Source organism: Helianthus annuus, chromosome 3 (genome assembly GCF_002127325.2).
Source record: "Helianthus annuus cultivar XRQ/B chromosome 3, HanXRQr2.0-SUNRISE, whole genome shotgun sequence".
NCBI lineage: Eukaryota > Viridiplantae > Streptophyta > Magnoliopsida > Asterales > Asteraceae > Helianthus > Helianthus annuus.
In genome coordinates, this window is record NC_035435.2 from 50175940 (window position 1) to 50203385 (window position 27446).

Sequence of the window (27446 nt, forward strand, 5' to 3'; positions counted from 1 at the left end):
CACCGATCCTTTGAATATTTTCTTAAAGGGATTCCGTCTATCTTGTTTTTCGACAATGTTTTAGCTATCCCACACCAGACCCCACCCAAAGAGGCTCTAGCTGGAGTAAAATCCCAGCAAACCCTTGTAAGAATTCATTGATTTTGCTTGTTAAATGGCTAAATTTATATTCATTTAATTCAATTGTACTCTGAATTTAATTCAATTGTACTCTGAAAGTTTGACTCCCTGTTTTTTAACTCAATTACATACGGACGAAAGATTCATATCATATGGCAATTAAAAAAATAGACTTTAAGCAACCTAATTTAAGTAATGACACATAAATTTCTTTATAATATTTAAATCTCTTGATTTTTTGGAAAAAGAAGTATAACAATATTAAATGACATAGAGAGATCGATATTGACGAACTCAACTTACTTTGTTATTATTGGCCTAGATCGATTTTCAAGTCTTTCCTATGTGGACACAGCAAGACAACATATATAAATTGTGGATACTATTATTACTGAAAACTTTAGAGCTCCGATGAAGTTCTTCTTCCCATCAACAATCGCGTTTGCTTGTCCAAATTTGGTACCAAGTTTTGTATTTTTTATGTGATTAGTTGTTGAGTTTTCACTTTTACTTATAATTTTAAGCACAAATATATATTTTGTGTAGATTCAAGACGAAAAAAAATACGTACTTTTTTATGTTATTAGTTAATAAAATTATTTTGTGGGATTTAGCAAATGAAAACGCATGTTATTAATGTTGCAGCGCGTGAGGTGTAATGGACAGCCAAGAGCTTCTTGTTCTCAGGTAAAAACATATCTATTTTATAACCTTTGTGGTGTGTCATAAAACGTATGATAAAATGAAACCTTTGTGGTGTGTCATAAAACAATAATGCGACACTTAAAGTGTCTTGGGTTTTGCTCGTAATTGGGCTTGGTATGTCGCCATACATCACCTTTGTAATTACGTAAGCCCCCATGATTACCGGCCTTTCGTATTGTTCACATGTGTTAGCCGGTTAACGCACACTAAAACCCGAATGAAAATCATGAAAACATGAATGTAGGGTATGAAAGTCAGAGGGGTATCCAGGTATGGACACAGTGACTAATCAAAGTAGGGCTTGTTCACGCAACATTTGGTGACATGCTTCGTACTCTCATCGTTAGAACCCAGGTAGGCAAACTGGTCTGTTAATTCGCGTTTATACGAATGCCAATCCTAGACAGGACGCCCCGACTACCGGTACTCGAACCCTTCCGGTTACTACATGCCCGTCACGTGCACTTACTTTGATGAGATTTGAAAATAAAAATCATCTCAAAATTTTTAATAATGAAAAGAAATTTTTTTAAAATTGGAAGGAAAAGTGATTTTGAAAACTTTGGAGGAAACTGGAACTTATAATAAGTATATTATAAGTATTATATAGTTGTCACACCCCGATTTCCACGTGTATCACCGGTGGGCCCAGTGGGGGATTATCGTGACGTAGTTGGCAACAATATAGTCAAACCACAATATATAAATGCACAGCGGAAGCATAAAGATAAATATAATTCAACCTTTGATTGTAATATCAAATGTATCACAATAGTTGAATAGTATCCACAGGGGGGTCAAAATAAATAAAAAAGTTGTTCACAGATAAGACATCACGCTTGCGAGACTTCTTAAGATGCTAAGGAGCTATTGCCAGCCGATTACGTGTAGTACCTGCACTTAATCTTTTTGGAAAAAATACGTCAGTTTACACTGGTAAATACATTCAACCGACACTTTTGTAAAATGTTTATTAAAAATTGATTTGAATGCACGAGGCACAAACTCTTTTATAACTTGGGAGAATTATTTAAAATTATAATCTTGTGAACGAATTACATGTTCCTTTTATGCGTTCAGTAGCCCGGATCTAGTCCGGGTTAAAGATCAATAGACACACCACATTGCGTAAAACCAAGGTGGGTAAACCATCGGCTACGTCTTTTAATAATATAGACATAATACCGGGTGTACGCCTACACCCGACTGTCAAGGTCGTGGCCATTTCTTCGAATGATGCCAAGGATATCTGGGACATGGTCATTAACCCCCCAAAGGCTTTTAAGTAACAAGACTGTTTAAATGAGCTGATCAAATTATTCAATTAACCACCTAAGCGATGGAAGATTTGATGCTCAATCAAGCGGTATTTTATATACCGTAACCCAAGCCCGTATAAGGGAAAATAAGTTAAAAGTATTTACCTTTGCAAGTATTGTCCTTAATCGGTTAAATCACATATATCTTTTATTGGGGCTCCTATTCTGGAACGAAGGTTTTAAAATAACCTATTAGAATCCTAACGGGTCTTTATATTAGCCGTAGCCTAGACCGGTCAGTTTCGAGGGATAGATACGGTTTAATCGCGTGAAAGGCGAAAACTGAGAACGGAATGTGATTCTGACCCAACAAGTTCGGAGACTTGTTTTATATGGGTTTAATATTCACACTCTGGATTTTGGGGTCAAGATAATATGGTTTGACCCGTTTCGGCTAATTTATGTAAACTAGTTACATAAGCCGAATCGTGCGCGCAATAGGCGCAACGGGTATCCGTAGGAGTCCTACACTGTTTTCCTAAGTCAATATACTTTAAAGGGGTTGTGGTATCAGTAGGATACCTTCCATAATGCCCGTAACGAGTTTTAGTTCATTATATGCCCCGTAGGGGTTTTCCGGTCATTTTAAAGACTTTTAAAGGGCTTTCTGAGTTCTACAGGAAACCTGAGTTTTCCGATCAGTTTAATAAGTCTAAAATACTTTATTTATTAATTAAAATCAGTAGCAACTGGAATCGGGTCAAAAGGCCTTGTAGAACTCAAGTTTTGGCCGAAAAGGGCATATTCGGTATTTACCGAACCGTAGCCATAACCGCAGGTTATGAGCAGGTTAAAATTAATTAAAAATCTTCAAAAATCCCAAAATATTATTTTACTACAGTGAGTAAAAGTTTTGGTGACGAAATCTTGGTTTAGGTAGGCGTTATGCTAATTGCGCCGTTTATTACAAAAGTTTCTTATAAATGCGCTATTTAGCATAATTCCCATTCTAGACCTCGGATTGGCGTGAAACTTTAGGGACATGCTTAGAATTTAGTAAGCAAGGTTATGGTCCCTTCACGTGTCCGAAATACTCGTTTTATTTTAAAAAGGGCGTTACGGTCAACTTTTAAGTAATTAACGGAAATGCGTAAAAGACTCGGACAAACAACGAACCGGTCACAGAGGGTGATACCATCACGTGACCTGGTCCTAAGAGAGTCCTAAGGCATATCTACATTGCACTAAAACGGGTCAGAACTGAAGTCAAAGCAAAAGTCAAACTTTTGCGACATTCGGCTCCGAACCGGGTCAATATGGCAAATGGCCGAATCAAACGAGCTTAGACAAGTTAATATACTTAATATCATGTTTTATGAGTGTTCAAACAGGTTTCATACCATTTATATTACAGATTATGCAAGAATCGCAAAAATGGCTTTCTGTTGACTTTTTAAGCATACGTTTGACTCGACATTTGAACTAGTTAGAGTGGTGATCAGGGGGAACCCTTTTAGAGGTTTATTACCCACATAAATACCAACACATAAGTACTTTTGATTCGAGAATTCACTGGACCATTCGTGATTTATCGCAAAGTCAATCGTTAGTTATGACGGATTGACTTTTAGGCTAAACTAAGCAAAAACAAAACCATATAAGGTTTGGCATACTCACAGAGACTTGATGTAAGACTTAGAACTAGAGAAGAACACTTGGGAGCTTCAGAAATGATCAGAGAATGTGTTTTGAGGTGTGTTTCAATTGTGAACCATGTATGCCTATTTATAGTGCAAGAATTGGCATGGGATCATCACAACTCAGGCTACAAGTGAGTATGGATGTTCAGCAGGTGTCCTAAGGTGCTAGGGGTCAGGTAGAGGGTGCCCATGCCTCACTTATTGCATGTATGGTCGTTCACTATCTCAAAAGGCAAGTTAGTCCAAGTTTTCTGCATCTGGGCGTTTCACGCGGCCCGCGTGAAGGATCAGGCTCCCCTTTACGCGGGTCGCCTGGATCCTCATGTCAGAAACGATTTATAAAAAGGCTCGCGGCCCGCGTAAACTTAATCTAAACTTTTATGCGGCCCGCTTCAAGTCTAATTTTTCAGGTTTTCAAATATTTTGAAATGATGACCAAATCTTTGTAATTAATAACGAAATCTTCAGTAATTATTAACCTGACCTTTCGGGTTTGAAGGGGTAACTTTGCGATTTGGCCCTCGGTTAATTACAATTAAGGGCCTCGTGTTATTTACCCGCGCTGTTAAGTCCCCGGTTATCTTGTTAATTATTCGGAAAGTCTTAACTTTCATTGTCGACGCTTTTAACCCTTCTCGTACGAATTTGATCATAACTTTCTCGTTTTAAAACGGAACTTCGCGGAAATTTATATAGTACATTCTAGTGAGCGTATTTTACTGTTACAAGGCTTCGGGTACGTCAAAGGATCACTCAGAGGTATAATTAAACATGTTGACACAGTTAACCCCTGAAGCTTGTAATCTCTCACTTTCTTCCACGTTTCGTTTCCGTACGATCCATGATTTATTCGTTTGAGGGTACGAGCATCGTTCAGGGTCACTATACAGTATACTTACCCTTGTTTGACATTTAAAACCCTCGAATTTACTCACTTTCAAGGTTTGTCAACATTAGTCCTTTATTAAATATTAATTGCCATGTGTAAACTCAAGACACGTGTCAATACATTATTGGACACAAACTTTCGAGGTGTTACAATAGTGCATTGTGTGTGTAATGAGAGTTATACCAATAATATATACACGTTGCACAAATATAACTATAACACATTGTATGAAACACACTCACGTAACAGGTAGGGTGCTTGCATGCATTTGTGTGTGATATGAACAGAATTTAAATGTGTGAGCAATAGCAAATCATAAGTTAAACAAAACCTAAAATCAGATAAGCACATAGATTCTAGTTGACTAAAGTATAGGTTCTAGGGGTCTAATAACCTATCCTATATCCCTAAAGTCATTGGCTCTGAGACCAATCTGTCACACCCGACCTGCAGCGGAATAGGTGACCGGGGCATGATTGGTTGATCCAAAGATTATGACTTCCTATAAAATGGTTAAATATTCATTAATTCCATGTTAAAGGTTTCACATAACAAATAATCCAAATGAAACAAATATATAAAAGACATTATACAAAGTAGATAATAAACTATAAGTCTATTTCTTGTTACTAAGGCCAAATCCTATGTTGATCTACTATTCATTCCTATTCACCTGTATCATGTGTTAAAAGTAATTTTTGGGTCATGTTTCACTGTATCATCACCAAACTCGCACAAAGGGCAGTTAATACTTGCGATATTAATCTTTCTTTTAACCAATTCCACGGTAGTAGGAATCATGTCTATCTCGGCGCGCCATATGAAAACATTACACTTAATCAGAAGCCACTTGCACCATTTAGCCACAAAATTTTCACTACTACCCCTGCCCTTATTCAAGAGTCTCTTAAACCGCACCCACACTAAACTCACCATCAGTCGCACCGTTCCATTTCCAACTATCATGCGAGTAACTTAATGAAACTGAACAAATGATTGCACGTAACTGATCCAATTTCGCCATCTCTTGAGTCGACATCGCCTGCCTTTTCCACTTCCATCTTACCGCCGGAACACTCGCGACGCAACTGATCTGATCGATAACTTTGCTTCTCTTCTCCGACTCCAACAAAAATAGGTTTGGAAATTTGTCTTTAAGTGGTTCGTTAATAACCCAAGGATCTAACCAAAATGCTATGTCATCACCCTTTCCCACTGACCCTTTGAAGAAGTTTCTTAAAAAGATTCCGTCTATCTTGTTAATCAACAATGTTTTAGCTACCCCACACCAGACCCCACCCAAAGAGGCTCTAGCTGGAATAAAATCCCAGCAAACCCTTGTAAGAATTCATTGATTTTGCTTGTTAAACGGCTAAGTTTATGTTCATTTAATTCAGTTGTACTCTGAATTTAATTCAATTGTACTCGGTTGTACTCTGAATTTAATTCAATTGTACTCTGAAAGTTTGACTCCCTGTTTTATAACTCAATTATATACGACGAAAGACATTCGTATCATATCACAGTTGAAAAAAATAGACTTTAAGCAACCTAATTTAAGTAATGACACATAAATTTCTTTATAATATTTAAATCTCTTGCTTTTTTGGAAAAAGAAGTATAACAACATTAAGACTGCGGGGTATGGTGGGGCGGGGGTTGGGCTTGGGTTGGGGCATTTGTTGACACGTGACTTGGGGTGGCAGACATGGGGCGACCCACATTTAAACAGGGTATGGTGGGGCGGGGGTTGGGGGCGTGGGTTTGGTGGGCTTCGCTAGATCTGAGCCATTGATAGTTAAATCAACGGCTAGCCCAACGGCTTCTTTGGTTTGTCCAATTAGAGCCCGCCATGTCAGCTTGGCCAGACCGCCCCACGCCCGGCTTCAAACCCACGAAAAAGGGGCCACGCCCAAACCCATGCCCACCCGGGGTGGTGGCTTGGGCGTTTTCAGCCCACCCACGCCCAAACCCCCGCCCCATACCCCGCAGTTTAAATAACATAGAGAGATCGATATTGACGAACTCAACCTACTTTGTTATTATTAGCCTAGATCGATTTTCAAGTCTTTCCTATGTTGACACAGCAAGACAACATATATAAATCTGTGGATACTATTATTACTGAAAACTGTGTTTAGAGCTCCGATGATGTTCTTCTTCCTATCAACAATCGCGTTTGATTGTCCAAATTTGATACCAAGTCTTGTAGTTTTTATGTGATTAGTTGTTGAGTTTTCACTTTTACTTATAATTTTAAGCACAAATGTATATTTTGTGTAGATTCAAGACGAAAAAAAAATACTTTTTTATGTTATTAGTTAATAAAATTATTCTATGGGATTTAGCAAATGAAAACGCATGTTATGTTATTAATGTTGCAGCGCGTGAGGTGTAATAGACAGCCAAGAGCTTCTTGTTCTCAGGTAAAAAATATCTATTTTATATCCCTATTGTTTTTCCCTCTCGAACTGAACCGTCGCCGGAGTTGCGCCGGAGATCGTCTTGTCGAAATAGCGTGATAGGTTCCGTTTCTTCTTCTCGAAGTTACGGTGGACCTTTCTTTCTATCTTGATTCAGCGTCTCCCCCTTCGGTCGGTTTCTTTTCCTCGTTCGTAATCTGCTCCTTCCTCCTCCCTCTTCTTCCCGCAGTGGTTTCTTGATTTCTTCGGGGCTTAGTGGGTCTGATACTGATCGCGGCTATCTGAGTATAGTTTAGCTAGATCGGTTCGAATCCCATTAACACTCTTAGGATCGGGGCGCCGCTGATTCGTTTGTTTTGTTTCCGGAGGGAGTTGGGGGGTGGCTCGTTGCTCGACCATTATTTTTTTGGTTCATCAAGGGCGGTTGAAGTATGGGGAGTTTTTATCACAATGGCGGTCAGGAACAAAATGTGACGACGTTCTATGTGGGAAACCTTCCGGGAGAAATCTCAAAGTCACTACTATGGAAGGCTTTCCAACCTCATGGGTTAGTAAAAGATGCGTACGTCGCAAAGAAAAGAGATGCTAGGGGGAACTTTTTTGGTTTCGTAAGAATTCAAGGAGTGGTGAATATGGATAAAACTCTAGAAGGAATGAATACGGTCACCATCTACGAGGCTAGGTTAAAGGTATTTCCGGCGAAGTTTGGCAAAGGAAATAAGAGGTTCGACCAACATTCAAACCACCAGGCCTATACAAAAAAATACGTTCCGTTGACGACAAAAAACCAGCAACAAACAGGAAACTATCCGGGCCAAGCTTATGTGAGAAAGGGAGTATCCTTTAAGGAATCACTAGCAGGACCTTCGACAAAAAATAACGAAGTTCATGCAGAGAATAATAATGGCAAAAGTATGGTGTATGAAGGTAGGGCCGCAATTTATCCAAATCATTGTATGATGAGGTCAGTTGTGGTTGAAGCTTTGAATCTGGAAGCAATAAAGAAGATGAGGAATGCGTTAGATGAAGATGGCTACAAGGAAAGTGCGATTAGCTATATTGGTGGCCTAAAGTTTTTATTAATTTTTAAAGAAAAGAAGGAAGCTCTGCAATTCATAAGAGGTAAAGAAAAAATGTGGAAACAGTTTTTTACGTCGGCTACATTATGGGAAGGACAAGATGTTGGGTGGGAGAGGTTGGTATGGATAAGAATAACCGGTGGTCCGTTGCAACTCAGGGATGGGAAATTTTATAATACAATAGCAGGATTGTATGGGAGACTCGTAGTTGAATCAAACTTTTCATGGGTTTCACCGAAAAATCATGAGGCAATGTGTGGTATTGTATCGGAATCTGGTAAGCGTATAGAGGAAGCAGTTCAAGTGCAATGGGAAGATCAGACATATGGTGTGTGGGTTTCTGAAGTTTCGGAGGTTTCTGTTGTTCAAGTGCTAGAGAATCTTGTTTCGGGCGACGAATCAGAAAACTCAGAGACGGAGGAATCGATGGAATCGGTGGCCGGAGAAAATGAGGATCTGGAAGACGGTGAAATTGGGCCGGAATACTCGAAACCGCCGGAAGTACATGTCGGAGAAAGGGAAGGTCAAAAGATAGTGGAAGACGAAAGGGTCGAAGTAGTTAGTATGCATGGGAACTTGTATGGTTTGCATGGGGAGCCAAATAATGCGGGAGTTGATGTTAATGATAAGTCGGCGCCGAATAATTATGAGAGTGGGACCTACAACTTTGGGGAAAATAATGATAAAGAAAATTTTCACATGGGGTGTAATGGAGGAGTGGGCCTGAGAGGAGAAGCCAAGTCAAAGAAGAGGCCCAGATGCATGAGGAGCCCAACGTCACAGGGTAATGATGGGGATAATTGGGCCCAAAGATACAAATTACCCAACATTTTGGATTTGAACAACCCAGTTGAAAACCTATCCGGTGAACAAAACAATGCTTCCATTTCAATAAGGAGTCAGGAAGATCAAGGGGAGAAAAGAAAAGAGCCGGAGGAGGCGACTATAGAACAACAGACTAAGTCGACTGAACCGGAGGCGGAGACTCATCATAGAATGCAGAGATCGGAAGCGGTCGTGACGCCAATGGGTGAAGAGGACATCGAAATAGAAGAAGAGGTAATGAGAACAATTCAACTGGGAACTAAGCTTGGTTTTGGTGTAAGTGAAGCTAGGGACCAGTTGGTTAAGGCAATTAGGGAGGAAGGTGGCCATAAGGTTCCATCATGAATTATATGTCAGTAAATTTGAGGGGAGTTCGAGACTCCAGAAAGGTGGATTGGGTAAGGGGTTTGAAGACGACACACGGAGTGCATTTCATAGCGATTCAGGAAACGAAGATGCCAGGTAATATTAATTTTATGGTCAGTCGTTTTTGGGGCAAAACGGTATTTGATTACGAAGCGGTCGAATCGTCGGGAAGGTCAGGGGGGTTATTGACTATTTGGGACCCATCGGTTTTTATTAGATCTGGGGTTGTCAAGAACAAGAATTTTTTAGCAGTGGCTGGGAACATTGCGATGACTGGTGAAGAAATCGTTGTGGTTAATGTTTACGCACAAAATGATCCGAGCGAGAGACGTGGATTGTGGGGTGAATTAGTGCAGTTAAAGAACTCAGTTAATGGGATGTGGGTTTTTTTAGGTGATTTTAACGATGTACGTTGCCAAGAAGAAAGACTGAACTCAGAATTCATCGTGGCAAATGCACATTTCTTTAACCTTTTTATAATGGAAGCGGACTTAGTAGAGTACCAAATGGGGGGCAGGCAGTACACATATAGGTCGGATAACGGCACAAAGATGAGCAAGTTGGACAGATTTTTAGTAAGTAGGGATTTTATGGGAAAGTGGCCTTTAGCGTCGTGTTTGGCTTTGTCGAATTTAGCGTCTGATCATTGTCCAATCTTATTGTCAACTGTTCTGATGGATTATGGTAAGATTCCATCAAGAATGTTCAATTCTTGGTTTGAACTTCCGGGGGCGGTGGAACAAGTACTTCACTTGATGAGTATTTTTCAGTTCACAGGCTTACCAGATTTGGCTCTGGACGTTAAACTGAAATGGATTAAAAAACGTCTAAAAGAGTGGGTCTACATCCAGAGGTCAGATATGGATAAAGTGTACAACGAAAAAATAAAGAAGTTAGAAGACTTGGAATTGTTGGCGGAACAAAGGAACTTAGATCATAGTGAATTGGAGGAGAGGATGGACTGTAAGTCATTTATTTCGGAGACGGATAAACTAAAAGCAATGGATATGCAACAGAAGTCTAGGGTTCGCTGGGCAAAGGAAGGGGATGAAAATACGAAATACTTTCATGGGGTCGTAAACGCAAATACAAGTAATAATAGAATACATGGGCTTCATATAGATGGGGTGTGGGTTGCGAACCCGCCTTTGGTAAAGGACCACATATTTTCGTATTTTGCAGAAAAATTTGAAGAACCCTTAAGTTCTAGGCCTTCGCTAGAGTGCCCGTTTCTGTCCAAAGTGTCCGATATGGAGGCCGAAGCATTGGTGGGTCCTTTCTCATTGACCGAAGTTAAAAAGGCAGTCTGGGAATGTGAGGGAGACCGGGCTCCTGGCCCAGACGGAATAAACTTAAAATTCATTAAAAGGTTCTGGGATACATTGGAGGGAGATTTCATGAGGCTTTTTCAACACTTTTACACGGCGGAACAGTTGAATAGCGGTTGTATGTCATCATTCTTAGCACTAATCCCGAAGCGATCGGACCCAGGGGGTTTACATGAATATCGTCCGATTAGTTTAATCGGATGCCTAAACAAAGTGGTTTCAAAGGTTCTTGTTAACAGATTAAAATTGGTAATTAGCAAACTTGTTTCGGAAGAACAGACAGGCTTTCTGGCAGATAGGAGCATACTCGATGGAGTTATTATTTTGAATGAAGTGATTCCCTGGCTGAAAAAGAAGAAACGGGAGGGGATGATTTTGAAAGTAGATATTGAAAAGGCATATGACTCGGTAAGTTGGGAATTTCTAAACTCTATGATGTGCCAAATGAATTTTCCGGCTAAGTGGCGAAGGTGGGTTATGTCAATTGTGTCGTCGGCGAGGGCATCGGTATTAGTAAACGGATCTCCAACACAAGAATTTGTATGCTCGAGAGGTTTAAGACAAGGTGATCCGCTATCACCTTTTCTGTTTGTACTCGCAATGGAGGCATTAACAGGGGTTATGAAAAAGGCTTGTGAAATTGGAGTGTTTGAAGGGCTACGGTTTGATCCGAATGGGACGTCAGTCTCTCACTTTTTATATGCTGATGATGTGATTTTTGTAGGTGAGTGGTCCCTAAATAACCTATTAAATTTGAAGAGACTACTTAGGTGCTTTTATATAAGCTCCGGATTGAAAGTGAACCTGAAAAAGAGCAGCTTGTATGGTGTTGGCATTGAAGATACCCATGTGCAGTTGATGGCGGATATGCTAGGGTGCGTGAGAGGATCATTCCCGTTTAAGTATCTGGGGCTACAAGTAGGGGCGAACATGAATTTGATTAAGAACTGGGACCCGGTTGTGGAGACCTTTCAGAAAAGATTGTCACTTTGGAAGGCAAAAACTATCTCCTTTGGAGGCCGTATTACTTTGGTAAGTTCTGTGTTAAACGCTTTGCCTACGTACTATTTTTCATTATACAAGGCTCCGTTGGGGGTAATTAAAAAGTTAGAAAAATTGAGAAGAGAGTTTTTATGGGGGTCGATTCCGGAAAAAGAAAAAATGAAATGGGTTGCGTGGAAAAGTATGATGACTCCCAAAGTTCTCGGGGGTATGGGGTTTGGGTCACTTCGAGTGGTAAATCTAGCAATGTTGTCCAAGTGGTGGTGGCGATTCAAGGTGGAAAGAGGAAGCCTATGGAAGAAAGTGGTGTGGGAGGTGCACAATAATTCGAGGTCATGGAGTTTTATTCCAGCAAGAATGTCTATTGCAAGCACATGGAAACAAATTCATAATTTAAAAGGTGATTTCAATGAAATGGGTCTGTGTTTGGAATCATTCTTTCGGGGGGCACCGGGTAGTGAAAGAGAGTTAGCCTTTTGGAAAGAGAGATGGCTGTATGATGTACCTTTATGCGAAAAATTTCCGACTTTGTACCAGCTAGAAAGTCAAAAGAATGCATGTATTAAGGATCGGGTGGTAGAAGGGGCACACGGTTTGGAAACAGACTTCAGGTGGATAAGATTGCCGTCTACTTCAGAGGAATTAACGGAGCTGAATGAGTTATCGGCTGCTGTTTTTAGCCACGATTTTGGGTTGGGAACGGATAAGTGGATCTGGAACTTGGATCGGTCGGGTGTTTTCTCGGTAAAGAGCATCAAAGATAAGGCACAACAGCTCGTTTTTTCAGATCTTGGGCTGGAGTTTGAGTGGAATAATTGGTCTCCCATTAAAGTAAACTTCCTGATATGGAGATTGATACAAGATAAACTACCGACTTATGGGGCTTTGGCTAGACGAAACATTGCAATCCAGGATAATAGATGCAAAATGTGCGGAGAAGCGGAAGAATCGGCTGTACATCTCTTCGGTTCGTGTCGTCTTGCGGAACTTATATGGGAGTTTATATCAAGTTGGTGCAAAATAAAACAAATTTTGATACTGGAATTAAGGGATCTGGCGAACATTCAGAAGTGTAACAGAGGTTCCCAAAGGTGGAAAAAAGTGATAAATTTGGTAACCCAAGCGGCGATATGGGTTATTTGGAGGAGTCGAAACGAGGCGATATTTGAAGGAAGACAACCTTACGTGAATAAGATGAAAGAAGAAATCAAGATGTACGGGTATATGTGGCTGAAAAGTAGAGTCAAGAATGCGGCTTTGTCATGGGAGGATTGGTGTAATTTCGATTTAACTAGTTTTGGCATATGATAGTTTAGAATCATTGTATGAAGCTTGGTGTATAACATTTGGTGGCCCATCTGGCTAACATTTGGTTGTCCAGATGTGATGGAATAAAAATTATTTGTTGGTCTTTCAAAAAAAAAAAAATAACCGTGTTTCCATATGTGAAAGCGGTATTTACATTAACACCACATCATATTATTTGTCTCAACTTTTAAAGGTGTGTTTAGTTTTGGACATTCTAGTTATACGAGCATGTAACCATGCAAATGTGCACTTAAACGGTGGTATTATTATGTAGATAATGGATGCCATGTAAACACGTAGTTAAATGGGTGTTTAAGTGTTGGGTTTCCATATTTAAAACGTCCATACAACATCAAATTAATTAGCAATGTTGGATGAGAAGCGAAGAGCGAAAACGTCCTTACAACAACGAATTAACTAAACGTCCTCATTATTTTCTACGGTATCCGGGTGAAGAGCGAATACGGATGGCGACGTTTTGACTTGGATGGGAGGCGAGGTTTTACCGATTATTCCACTGTCGTGCCTTCGGACAGGTGGGGGTCGGGTTTCCACACATCTGGGGAGAGCTGTTGTGATTACTTAAAAAAACAATAAGAACGATGAATATTGCAACATGAAGCCGTGGCATTGGCCACCGACCATACAAGCCAAAACTTTTATATGATACAGAATTAATACAACAATATTCCTCTCATCCTTTGTAACCTCTCATCCTCTGCAGATCTCATTTTTTCAAACCTTTTAGCTAACACAAACACCACCGAAGATTACACACGAATTAGGTTTCCGATCTGCAAACCAAACTCAGAAAGAGCGGTGGCAATGGGTTGCGATGGCGGTTTGGTGGCGGTGTTGTAGAGAGAGAGTTGTTGCTGCCGTCTGTCGATGTGAGTGGTTACCACCGGTCTTTAGCCTTCGCCGCCACGCCACCATGGAATGGATTATCCTCCTGGTGGTATTCGTCATTTTCAGAACCGCCGGATTTGTCAACCGTTGCCAGAAAAACACATCAAAAACGGATGAACTTACTTATATGGCCCTCACCCACCTTAAATTCGCCGATCTTCATGATAATTGGACATGCGGGTGCAAAGTGGGTGTCTGAAACCTTCGCCGGAACCCCCTAGTCGTTGTCGCAGAGCCTTCAAAGATGGGGTCGGGTCTCCTAAAACCTTCACCGCCTTAACCTCATTCAGACTTGTGATAGTAGTGATCGGTTTACATCATGTCGTTTGACCGCTCAAAGGATTCAATTTCAAATAATTCGGTGGTTTTGCCGGCCAAGAAAAAGCAACAAAGGCCGGTCGAAGATACTGTGGTGGCCTTATTGTAAGATTAAATATATTATGATTTAATATTTAATCTAGTAGCCATTATAATCATTTACATTATATGGATCAAAATATATAACAATCCTATTAAATAATTAGTTGGTAATTGTTGATGGGCCCAATTACCCTTATTAACTAATTAGGGTTTCCTCCTGGGTGCTTATATAAGGAGAATTATATGGAGGGTTAAGGGGTTAGACAGTTACACAATCAGACACCCTATTAGCCATAACATCATAATGTTCGACCTCCGTCTCCTACGGCCGATACCCTTTTCGGTTTTCTTAGCCACCATCATTAGATTGCACCCTAAGGAGGAACCAGACCAAACTGACAACTATGTCAAACACTATTGCTGCATCTACATCTGGATTCTCTGCTGGCCTGTACCGATGCAATCAAAGGTATGTTTTCATGTTTTCCTTCATGTATAAACAGAACTGAACCAACATGTGGTATCAGAGCATATGTTGATTAGTCAGTTCTGTTTTCGTATCCATAATTCTGGGATTGAAACTTGGAAAACGGATATTTTGTAACTTTAAAACGGTGACAGCCGGTTTCGAGTCATGAAGATCGACTCGAGATCTTTGTTTTCGGGAAAAAGGATTAATTATATGTTCACTCGATTTCAACTGGGTTATGTTTTGACCGAAATCTGTTTAGAAAAACTATTAAAATTCAGGTTTCGGGTTCCAGAATTTATGTTTTATGTTTTTTTAGGGTTCATCATGTTCTTAGGAAAATTCGAAAATTCTATTATGTTTTGGAATGTTTTAGGATTAATGAGTGTTTTTCCATGTTTGATCCAATTTTATTTTTTAAGTTTATTCGAAAACTGTTATTAGATAAACAGTTATAATTTTTGAAATATGCTGATAAAATTAGATCATCTTAAAACAGGAAATAATATCTCATAATCCCTTAGAATTCGAATTTTCAGTTATGCTTTCACATTCACAGCTGTTAACAGGAAGCTTCGAGATCATCAGATTACGACTCGAGACCATCAGTCTCGACTCGAGACCATCAGTCTCGACTCGAGACCATAAGGTCTCGACTCGAGACCATAAGGTCTCGACTCGAGACCATAAGGTCTCGACTCGAAATCATCAGGTCCTTAAACCTTCACAACTCGAGACCAACAGATCTCGACTCGAGACCATAAGGTCTCGACTCGAAATCATAAGGGCTCAAAGGTCTACAACTCGAGACAAAGGTCTCGACTCGAGACCATAACGTCATAACTCGAGACCATAACGTTGCGACTCGAGACCATAACAACAAAGGTCTCGACTCGAGACCATAACGTCATAACTCGAGACCATAACGTTGCGACTCGAGACCATAACGTCATAACTCGAGACCATAAGGTTGCGACTCGAGACCGTGGTTGCGACTCGAGACTTCATCATGACTCGAGATCTCATAAGATATAGTAGTCGAGACCATGGTTCCGACTCGTGACAACAAGGTTGCGACTCGAGACCTCATAACCGACTCGAGATCTCATAACTCAGTCGAAACCTGACTCGAAACCTCATTATTTTAGGCTGTTTAGTGTGAACTAAGATTTAGCTCGGGGCTCCGCCCCGAACCCCGTGCGGGGGCACGCTGTCCCCCGCAAACCCCAGCGAACTCACCGCGGAGTTCGATCCGCGCTAACGGGTGGTTTGCTATTAAACAATTGGTTTTGTAATCACTTAGTTAATTAATGAGGATCAAATAATGTTTTACAAAACCAAAATGGCTTAACTTGAATGAGTTTTGATATATCATTTCTGGCCAAAGCTGACTTGATACATCTACTTATCGTTTAAGTATTACGAAAGCTATGTTAAGTATGCATCATAAGCATGAATGTTTTAATATCTGGCCAAAGCTGATTTAATTCATTCATAGATGGCATACTTAACAAGTGCATAACTAAAGTGATTGTCTCAATTTCTGGCCAAAGCTGATTTGTTACAACCACTTTGCACATATGCTTAAATGATTACACTTCTGGCCAAAGCTGTTTTGTCTTCGTTTAAGTAGAACTTTAAGTAGTCTATTATTTTGATGTTAGTAATAGACGTATCACAACCTCTTCACATAATGATCCTTATATTAATGATCCTCAATTAATTTTTTGTGATCATTTTGTCTGCCTTATTCTTAGTACCCATTTTTTTTTACTCACTATCATTTTCATTCTATAAGTCTATATCTCATCCACTCTAATTCCTAAGCCTAAAATGTTTTGCTTTATTTAAAGTTTCTATAAGAATTAGCTCTTAAGATAAATCCTTGATTATCTCTTAAGACACGATAATTCTATTGCTCTCTTCTGATAAAGCACTACAGAAGAAAAGTAGAGCATGATGATTAGGATAAATCGAACATGATGTCTCTTATGATAATCAAGGACTCTCTAACATAATTGCTATCACTAAAGTTATTCCAGATTAAGTTTTTCCTAAGACTAATCTATAATTGTGGAATAATCACAAGAACTCCTAAGGCGCATGTCTTCATTTAAAATTATAAATTATAAGGTTAAGTGGTATATGTGAATATATTATAATGTACAATACCATGACCCATAAAGTTAAGGGCTTACGCATGGAAATAAGTACATTTTCCAGTACATTACATACTAAGTTTTCATTTGTACAATTTGATGCATTATAAATCAGCTATAACACTCAAAAGTACCAAAGTATAACGAGTGTGTTGATAAGCAACATATATACATAGAAATAAATGTTTGAAACTGGAAAATAAGATGTTATTCACCTTACAACCACTAAAACTTTAAAAGAAGATTGTTCTAAGGTCCATAGACAAATTACAAGTGCTAATCCCAACGTTAAGGTTCTTCAAGGGAAAATCTCACTACATAATTATGTCATTAGACTAGGCATAAGCAACGAGACTATCCATTATTCTAAAGAGCAGTTGGGCAAATTATTTAGATAATCACTTAATAATGATATTTAAGTCTGCTAATTTTAATATTCCAATTAACAAATGATTAGTTGACTCTAGTTCCATACGTTTCCTTACCAGAACTCAACAAATAACTAACATGAGAGTTAGTGACAAGATTAATTGTTAAGGCTATAAGAACCATAATAAGCAGTCTTCTAACAACGCCTTTCGATACCTTATATATTCTGAAGATTAATCAGAATATAGTTTCATAATTAAGCAATGTTATGAAGGTTGTGAGGTTTGCATAGTCAACATAAAGTCACACTTATCTTAAACTCTCCTCTTATTTGTTCTAAATATCTGGATAGAAACATTACTAAGATGAAACTAGATGATGCCTTACTTTTCACAACTTTTGTCATCAAGCTAACGAGAATTTGACAAAAGGAAAATGAGACTTATAAATTTCATCCATTAGAACCAAAATTCATAAGCAATCATAACATGGTTAATGAGGATGATTTTTTCATCTAATCTCATTATAAGTGATTTTAAATCATGACGTTAAAGCCCTAAAATATGACTTGGCTTAAGGAATAAGCATGGGTCCATCATAAGTCATTCATTGACATTTGTGGAACTTATTCCAAATGGAATATTCAGACATAATTCATTTATCATTTAACAGACTATCAACTTGTATCTAAATTTTGTCACATATGGCCCACGGTCTTAGAAGAAATTTATTCATACATATACTTTATAAGATTTCTATTAAATATGTCCCTAAGTTTCTTATGACATCTGGACGTTAAAGAAATCAAATAAAGTCTAACATATATGTGATAGGTTCCCACATCACGTAGCTCATTGAAACTTTTCTTGTAGCATTTTAGAGATATTAAAGATCAGTGGGAGCATTAAGTGTCTTAATAATGACTTGCAATAGTTGCAAGAGGTGGGGGAGTGAAAATTTTACATTACCTTATAAGTTTGCACCTCTTGTACAAGACACCGCTCCATCATGACACTGTTCCATCAATACTTGTCTCCTTAAAATCTAATGCTACACTTACAAAAGTTTCATTGTTGCTTAATTGTGGCGCACTTAGATTTCTTACCTAAAATAACATAATCCTCAACAAGAGAAACTACAACGACTAACGTCATTAACTTGTTTCTCTATTAGAATTTGTTGGTCGTTACACATTGACCCTATGCATGCTGAGTTCCTAAAGATTTCTAAGCTCGGTGGGAGCAGTCAAAGTCCTTATCATGATTTGCAAGGAATACAAGAGGCGGGGGGAAGAGTGTCATTAAATTTCACTCCGAATTTAACTCCGATTACACCTCTTGTATACCATACTGCACCAACCCTTACAAACTTAGAATAAAAATGATAGCAACCTAACCAAGAGCTAATCCATAAAACTGAAACTTCTAATGAACCCAATAATCAACTCAGGAGGTCATCTAGGTTTAAAAGCCTACTAACTTTGATGATTACATAACCTCCCTAATTGAAGTTGAAATGGATTTTGGAAATGTTTAATGATCCTATCTCTTAAAATAAATCATCTGAATGGAATAAAACAGTCTTCTAGTAAAACTTTTTTTTTTATGTGTTCGTGTAATGTTTGGGATTTGATTGAATTACCTAAGAGTGTTCATAACTAAATCAAATCCTAATATAAGCGTTAAGACACAAAGAGGCATGATTGGTTGTCAAAGGTTGTACTCAAGAAGAGATAAATTATCTTTATTACATATCTAACAAAAGATTTCTTTGAGGATCATCACTGTTCTAGTAGCTTATAATAGTTTTAAGCTACATTAGATGAATATTAAAACGATTTTCCCTAACAAATGGCTGACATATTTACATGTTCATTAGATAACAACCTAAAGTTTCAAACCGAAGGTTAAAGAACACTTTATTTATAAGCCAATAATATCCATGTATGGGTTAATGCAAACATCATAATGTGATGAAAAGCTAATGTAATTATTTTCATCAAGAATCAAGTGGATTAATGAACCTACCTCAAAATGAGTGAGAGCAACTAAGATAAACTTGTCTATATAGATGATATTCTCTTGACAAGTATATGTTACATAAGTCAAAGCATTGTTAACACAAACTTTGATATAATAGATCTCAGAGATGTCTCTTATGTAATAGATATCATAACGTACCGAGATAGACCCAATGGGACAATAGTTTCGTTCTATAAGTTTAACGTTAAATGGGTCCTTACATATGTAACAAAATACTGCTCTCCTTTAGAGGATAATAGGATAAATGAGATTATTTCCTTATGCTTCATTAATTAGAAGCCTTATGTAAGTTTAAGTCTATACTCGTTTAGATATTACTCACATTGCAACACACTAGATATGTCTAGATTAATGTGTAGCATCTAATGGAGTATTACAATATCTTTAAAAGAAACGAGAGACTACAATTTAAAGAAGAAGTGAGAATTAAAAACCGGTTTATTACTCTAACTTTGTGATATTTAAAGATTATAAAATGTAATTTCGGGTATATCTTTATGTCAACAGACAAAACCTATTTCATGGAGGAGTCGTAATGCACTGATATTAACAACCTAAGTTATAACGACATAATATAGTCACTAAATGTTGTTGGAAATTTATCAGTGGACTCATAAGTTTATTAACTCCATATAATTAATGTTTTGAAGAATTAGTGTGATAAAGTCAGCTACCATAACTCCTTGAACAGTAACAGTTCAAGAGGTGCTGCATTAAGTTTCGATACGCAATTAATTATTCGTTTATGAACGAATTGAGGAAACTAAGTTTTGTATCGAATACATTCATGATATGCTTAAGGATCCTATAACTGAAGGGCTATTACCCATAAGTCTTATTAAGAGAGCTCATAGACGGGTATTAATTAATAGTCGTGCGCAATTACATATCGTACTATGAATAACTAAGTATTAGTTAATTTTCCTCATCAGTTTGATTTGTATGTCTCTAAGAATATGTCAAGCTAGCATAATGGCGTATAGACAAATATAGTTACAAATCAAACAAAGGGCTTACGCGTATTTTGATCATAACTATTAGGTTTTAAATTATGGCTATAGTATGATTAATGGGGGTCCTGAGTCGCATAATGATTCAACGGCTGTATTTCTCTGCTATAGTACTTGTTTAAGGCTAAAATGAGTGTTAACTCCTGATCAGGCTTATCTAATACTCATAGTAAATGATTACTCGGCTAAGTGGGAGAATGTAAGATTAAATATATTATGATTTAATATTTAATCTAGTAGCCATTATAATCATTTACATTATATGGATCAAAATATATAACAATCCTATTAAATAATTAGTTGGTAATTGTTGATGGGCCCAATTACCCTTATTAACTAATTAGGGTTTCCTCCTGGGTGCTTATATAAGGAGAATTATATGGAGGTTAAGTGGTTAGACAGTTACACAATCAGACACCCTATTAGCCATAACATCATAATGTTCGACCTCCGTCTCCTACGGCCGATACCCTTTTCGGTTTTCTTAGCCACCATCATTAGATTGCACCCTAAGGAGGAACCAGACCAAACTGACAACTATGTCAAACACTATTGCTGCATCTACATCTGGATTCTCTGCTGGCCTGTACCGATGCAATCAAAGGTATGTTTTCATGTTTTCCTTCATGTATAAACAGAACTGAACCAACACTTATGAGATTGTGGTGGCGGCGAGGCGGTTACAGTGGTGGTTACGTAGGTGGAGGGCCGATGTGAAATAATGAGAGAGAGGGGTAGACGGCGAATTTATGTTTGGGGTGTGTAACAACAGGTTGGTAAAAGAATAAATAGGGGCTCAAAAAACCAAAAATTTAATTTAGGGGCTCAGGTTGATGTTTGGGACATACCACAGTGACGCAAATTGCATTTTTCTCTAAATTAATTAGAAAAGATTAAACTAAAATAATACTTATCTATAAAACATGGTCTAATATAGTATAAATAGAACTAAAGACCAAAATTTAAATGATATATTATAAGACTATCTACTATCATAACCCAATCCAACCCAACCTTTTAATAAAAAAATAATTTCTCTTTCTTTCACCTACACAACCCAACCCAATCTAACTTTTCACTCACATTCACAACCCAACTTAAATCATTATTTTATAAATAAAATATGAATCATAAAATAAAAGAAAATATTAAAATAATAAAAAGGCAAACAAAAAATATTATAATAATCAATTCTAAGATTGCAACCTTTGGTTGCTAGGATGAACGGTTCGTGACACTATTTAATCTAACTATATAATAAAAGAAACCACTTTAGGGACACTTGTCATCATGTTAGGCCATCTCTTATAGTTAATTATTATTTTAGTTTAATTTCTTCTAATTAATTAATTAATTATAGGGACACTTGTCATCATATTAGGCCATCTCTTATAGATAATTATTATTTTAGTTTAATTTCTTCTAATTAATTATAGATAACTCTCCTACTAAATATTATTTAATTTAATAATATATATTATATATAATCCTTCTACTAAATATTATTAGTTTAATATCTTATGAATAATTATTATTTAGTTTAATCTCCTTCTCATTTATAATATTATTTATTTGAATTAATTATAGAGTTAATTACATAATTAGTCCATGTGGTTTGCCCAAAGTAACATACTTAGGTACTAATAGTTTAAAATCAAATTCTAGGGTATGAACTTTTCATTTTGTAACGTTTGGGGGTATTAACGTTATTTGCAGGTTTAAAATCACATTCTATTCGTAACTAAGTATGTTATTTTGTGCAAACCACATGGACTAACTATGTTAATACCCTAGAAGTTAATACCTCCAAACGTTACAAAATGAAAAGTTAATACCATAGAAGGTGATTTTAAACTATTAGTACCTAAGTATGTTATTTTTTGCAAACCATAGGGACTAACTATGTAATTAACTCTTAATTATATTTGAACGTTTTGTTTAGTTTGGTATCAAATAAATTTGAATAAACTTAAAATAAAATTAACTAATATTATTTATCATTTATACATTTTCGGAGTTTTAAATAAATGGTTAAATTTATTTAGACTTCGTTAACAAATTTGCAACAACAGAATAATCTATTTTTATCACGAAAACCAAATTTTGTATTAATATATTAAATATTTTTATTTTCACTATACAGAAATACATTTACCCGACCCATGTAACACATGAGGTTTTTTAAGATATAACTTTTTATTATTTGATATATAAAATTAGATTTATTCAATTCGTAAAATACACGGGGTTTTATAAGGATATTTATTTTTAATTTTAATTATTTAGTACAGAAAATTACATTTATTCAAACCGTGTAATGCACATATTTTTAAAAATGTAATTTTTTATTGTTTGGTATATAAAATTACATTTATTCAACTCGTGTAATAAATGAGTTTTTTAAAGATGTATTATTTTATTATTTGGTAAACGATATTACATATATTCAACCAGTGTAATACACGTGGTTTTAAAGATATAACTTTTTTATTTGGTATATAAAATTACATTTATTCAACCCATACAATATGATTCTTATAGATATAACTTTTTATTATTTAATATATATAATTATATTTATTTAACCCGTACTATAAATGAGGTTTTTAAAGATATATTGTTTAATTATTTAGTATATAAAATTTATTTATTCAACCCCGTGTAATACACGGGGTTATAACCTAGTATTTTAATATTTTAAAAATGAAAAAGTAGTTTGTCTTATTTGAATGTGGTAACCGGTTGTGAGAAATGTTTGTGATAGTGGGTAGTCTAATCTGATGTAAATCTGCTTATGTTACGGGTATTAAGCGATAAGGGTATTAAGGAATATTAAAGGATATTAAGGGATAAGGGTATTAAGGACATTTCATACATGTCTTTAACAAATCTAATCCACATTTGATAGAAGGGTTTTAACTGACCTACAAAATATAATCCATTAGTAAGCTTAATTGGATCAAATATAAGGGGCTTTATTGAACTGTTTAATAACATTTGGTTATTTGAATTAGGTCAGGCTTTAATTATTAGACAATATAAAATTAGGTCATGCTTTCAGTTTAGAGAAGAAATTTTGAGTTAGTTAGCTAATTTCTATATCAAACATGAACTAAATACAAACAATTTAAATGATCTATTATAATCTATTTCGATGGTTATTACAACTACCCGTGTGGTCACACATACTGTCTTCAACATTACTTTATAAAGATATAGAAATAAAGACCAAAATTTAAATGATATATTATAATCTGTTTTTTAGTATTTGATTTTGATCATTACTAAACCTACCCGTGTGGTTACACGGGTACTACACCTAGTAATAATTAAGATTGATATACATGCTAAATATAAATGAACTAGAATTACAATCCGCCGCAATGCGGCATGGATTCTTTAGTTATAACTAAGTCGATTTAGGACCCGCACGTTATGTTGAACATGTCAAACCAATGTTTTAAAAACCGATTTTTAAGTCATGTCAGATTTGACTCAGAAATGGTTCAACCGGTTGAACCGTGTTATACCGGGTGGTTCAACCGGGTTAACTAATTAACACTATAATTCCATAAAATACAACGTTAATACAAAACAACAAACTTTTTTTAAGACATATCACTGTATATATATGCATAAACAAATCCATACGTCACCGATTTTATTATACAACTCAAAACAATAGTTTTACAGTTGCGAAAACATTATGTGTATGGATAAATTGATATTTAGTAAACTTATGCATACAACTACAGAAATTAAAAAATATATAGTAAATTTAGAGATATAAAAGAAGGTAAAGAAAGTCAAAGTTGCTCCCTTCCTGTCTCATCGTCTCTACCATCTCTGTTCTCCAACAGAGAAAACAACGGCAAAACCAATTGTTTTGAAATTAGAAACAAAAATTTAAACACAAAATTATACCTCTGATGATCGATGGTACACAGAGGCTTTGATGGATCATGAATGGATGGTACGCAAAGGCTCTGATGAATGGATCATACGATGCTCTTGGTTAAACATCAAGTGCCCGAGGTTAATCGTCAATGTCTTGGGCCGACTAAAGAAAATCAAATGGTGGGACGCTACCGGTTTAACGGTACATACCAGTTTTTACCTGAATACCGGCGGTTCAAATCGTTTGCTGTTCCTTCAAAATACCGGACTGAATCGTTCCGGCCAACACCCCGGCAACCGGTATTACCGGCTGTATATACCGGTTTTTAAAACACTGTGTCAAACGGGAAAAAAAAATAGACGATGTAAAAACGTTCACCCACACACGCACGTTGCATCATGTTAACTCGCAAAATTTAGAACGACACGTAAAAACGTTAAACTAAAGACGCACGTTGCGATGTGTTAAGTCACAAAATTTAGAACGAAGCATAAAGCGAGTTTGCGTAAAATGAAAACTATAAAGGAACAAAGTTAAAAGTAAAAAAAGTTGTGAGAATAGACTACAAAAGATAAAAAGTTTTGGGCTAAAAGTAAAAAAAAACATATAGTTTTGGGTTAAAAGTAATTTATGAAATACTTTTAGTTGAAAGGTAAAAAAATCAATTTTTTTTTTAAAAACCCCTAAAGGCAAGGTTACAACAACTATATATATAACCAATTTTTTTTAAATACCCCCAAAGCCATGGTCAAGGCCTCATTGTGGGTCTCGTTGTGAAGTAAGCTAGTGACAGAGTAACCTTTGTTATTAGGCTGGAGGGTGTGGGGGCGCCACCCCCGCCACCTCACCATGTATAGCGCGCATATGGGCTTCATCACCACACCCTCCATTTTAAGAGGGGGCGCTATCTTCTTTTCGCCAACATGGTAGCGCCAAGGTTGAAATGTTCAGGTGGGGCCCACTAGTTTTAGTCCAATCAATTTTTTTTTATTTTGTTCAAGTGGGGCTTCATCCACACCCTGCAACTTAAAGGGGGGCTCCATGGCTGACGTGGATCCTACGTGGCTTGATAAAGCCCCTAGGGAGCTCCAACCACACCCTCCAGCCTTACTCATTTATGTACTGTTATATTGAGTTTAAACTTTCGAGGATCGCAGGAAAGAAATCATGGAATACGATGGAACAAGGATGTGAAGGCGGAGCTCGAAGATAAGAAAAGGCACGCCGATGATAACATGTTTATTCCTGACTCAAAAGAAAGCCCTCCATTGGTTAGTAGACTAAAGGCTGTAGCCGCACGAAATGATGCATATTTTCAATTTCCCAGCCATAACCAAGGTCGGGCAGCTCCATCTTCATTGTCTTCTGTCATTGGAGTACAACCTTTCATCTATGACTTTACAACATTTCCAGCAGTGGACAATCTATTTGCACCCAAGGGCCCTATTTTGGATGCACAAAAGGAAGCAGCTAAATTGTTTGGAGCTAAAGAGACATGGTTCCTGGTTGGCGGTACAACATGTGGGATTCAAGCATCGATCTTGGCTACTTGTTCACCAGGCGATACACTAATTATACAGCGACACGCTCATAAATCAGCCTTTTCTGGTTTGGTGTTATCTGGTGCAATCCCAAAGTATATCAACACAGAATTTGATTTTGATTGGGACATTCCATATGGCATCACTCCTTCTCAGGCAAGTGAGAATAAAAGCAAAAATAAAATGTTGATTAATCTATTTTTCTAATTATTCAATACTTAACTATTGTATAACTAACGTAGCTCTTTCATCATTTCATGCATGGCAGGTGGAGAAGGCAATGAAAGAGTTGGATTCTGAAGGTCGAAAAGCATCTGCAGTTCTCATTGCCTCTCCTACTTATAACGGCATTTGCAGCAATCTAGAAGATATTTCCGACTTGTGCCATTCTCGCAACATTCCGCTCATTGTTGACGAGGCTCACGGGGCACACTTACGTTTTCACAGAAGCTCATCACATCTTTCAGCTCTTCATCAAGGGGCTGATATTTCCATACAGTCAACCCACAAGGTATTGGGATCTCTCACACAATCTTCAATGTTACATTTGTCAGGAAAGATTGTGGGTAGAGAAAGAATATGTCAGTGCCTTCAAACCCTTCAAACCACAAGTCCCAGCTATCTTCTTTTAGCTTCCTTAGATGCTGCAAGGGCTCAAATAAGTGAACACCCACAAAGTATTTTTAACAAACCTTTTGAATTAGCCAGGGAAGCAAAAGCTCTTGTAGAAAGGATTCCTGGAATCACAATCTTTAATTCTTCTACTTTAGAGGCAGACCCTTTAAGACTTACAGTTGGGGTTTGGAAACTTGGTTTATCAGGTTTTGAAGCTAATGAGATAATAACAAAAGATTATGGGTTGATTTCAGAGGTTACCGGGACACGTTCTATTTTGTTTGTAGTAAATCTAGGAACCAGTAAAGACGATATTGTGAGACTTGTGTCTGGGTTAAAGCATCTATCAGAAACACACATCTCAATTCAAGTAGGCGATATACATCCTCTTACTGAAACGAATCCTAGCATGCGATTGAGCCCTCGAGATGCCTTCTTTGCAAGCAAAAAGAAAGTTCGATTTGAAGAGAGTATTGGGGAAGTTTGTGGGGAGTTGATATGTCCATTCCCGCCAGGAATCCCGTTACTTGTACCTGGAGAAGTTATCACAGAGGAAGTATTAAGTTATCTCTTAAAGCTAAAAAACAAGGGTGGTTTTGTTATCGGAGTTGCTGATTCCACTCTCTCTTCCATAGTTGCCTGTGGTAATCCTATCGTGGATTTTGGTGGAGAACTATGAGAAATGAATCCATAAGAAGTTACTTGATCCCTACCGAAGCCTAAATACCTAAATAAGAAATTATTCCTTGGTGAAGCCCTAAATAAATAGTTGTTTGTTCCTTGGTTGTTTTCAGACAATACATAATGCGGTTTGTTCTTTATTAATATGTTTAATTAATGTTATAAAATATTGTTAAACTAGAAGATTAACCCGTTGCTGCACATTAAAAGGCAAAAAGATTAATTATCTTCTTTTTTTTTTTGAAAGTTAACTTTTATAAAACCTCAAAACCAAGGCAAGCTATAACCAAGGCGGAAAAGCAAGCCGAAAACCACAAAGTCACAAGAACTTACATCAAATCAAACATACACCATCTATCCCAATCCACAACCCCTTGTTTAAACCTATG

The 27446-nt window shown here is 37.1% G+C and overlaps 1 protein-coding gene across 2 annotated transcripts; it reads left to right on the forward strand.

Moving 5' to 3' along the window:
- The first annotated feature begins 456 nt into the window (after window positions 1-456).
- LOC110929014 (arginine decarboxylase) lies at window positions 457-27197 on the forward strand. 2 transcript variants are annotated; one of them, XM_022172105.2, is made up of 5 exons: window positions 457-579; window positions 766-807; window positions 7058-7099; window positions 25378-25917; window positions 26030-27197. In XM_022172105.2, the coding sequence occupies exons 1-5, from the start codon at window positions 532-534 to the stop codon at window positions 27053-27055; spliced, it is 1698 nt and encodes a 565-aa protein (XP_022027797.1). In that variant the 5' UTR covers window positions 457-531; the 3' UTR covers window positions 27056-27197. The 2 variants fall into 2 exon arrangements, with proteins under 2 accessions (XP_022027797.1, XP_022027798.1); XM_022172106.2 differs by lacking the exon at window positions 7058-7099 and having other exon boundaries at window positions 458-579.
- Window positions 27198-27446: the final 249 nt, after the last annotated feature.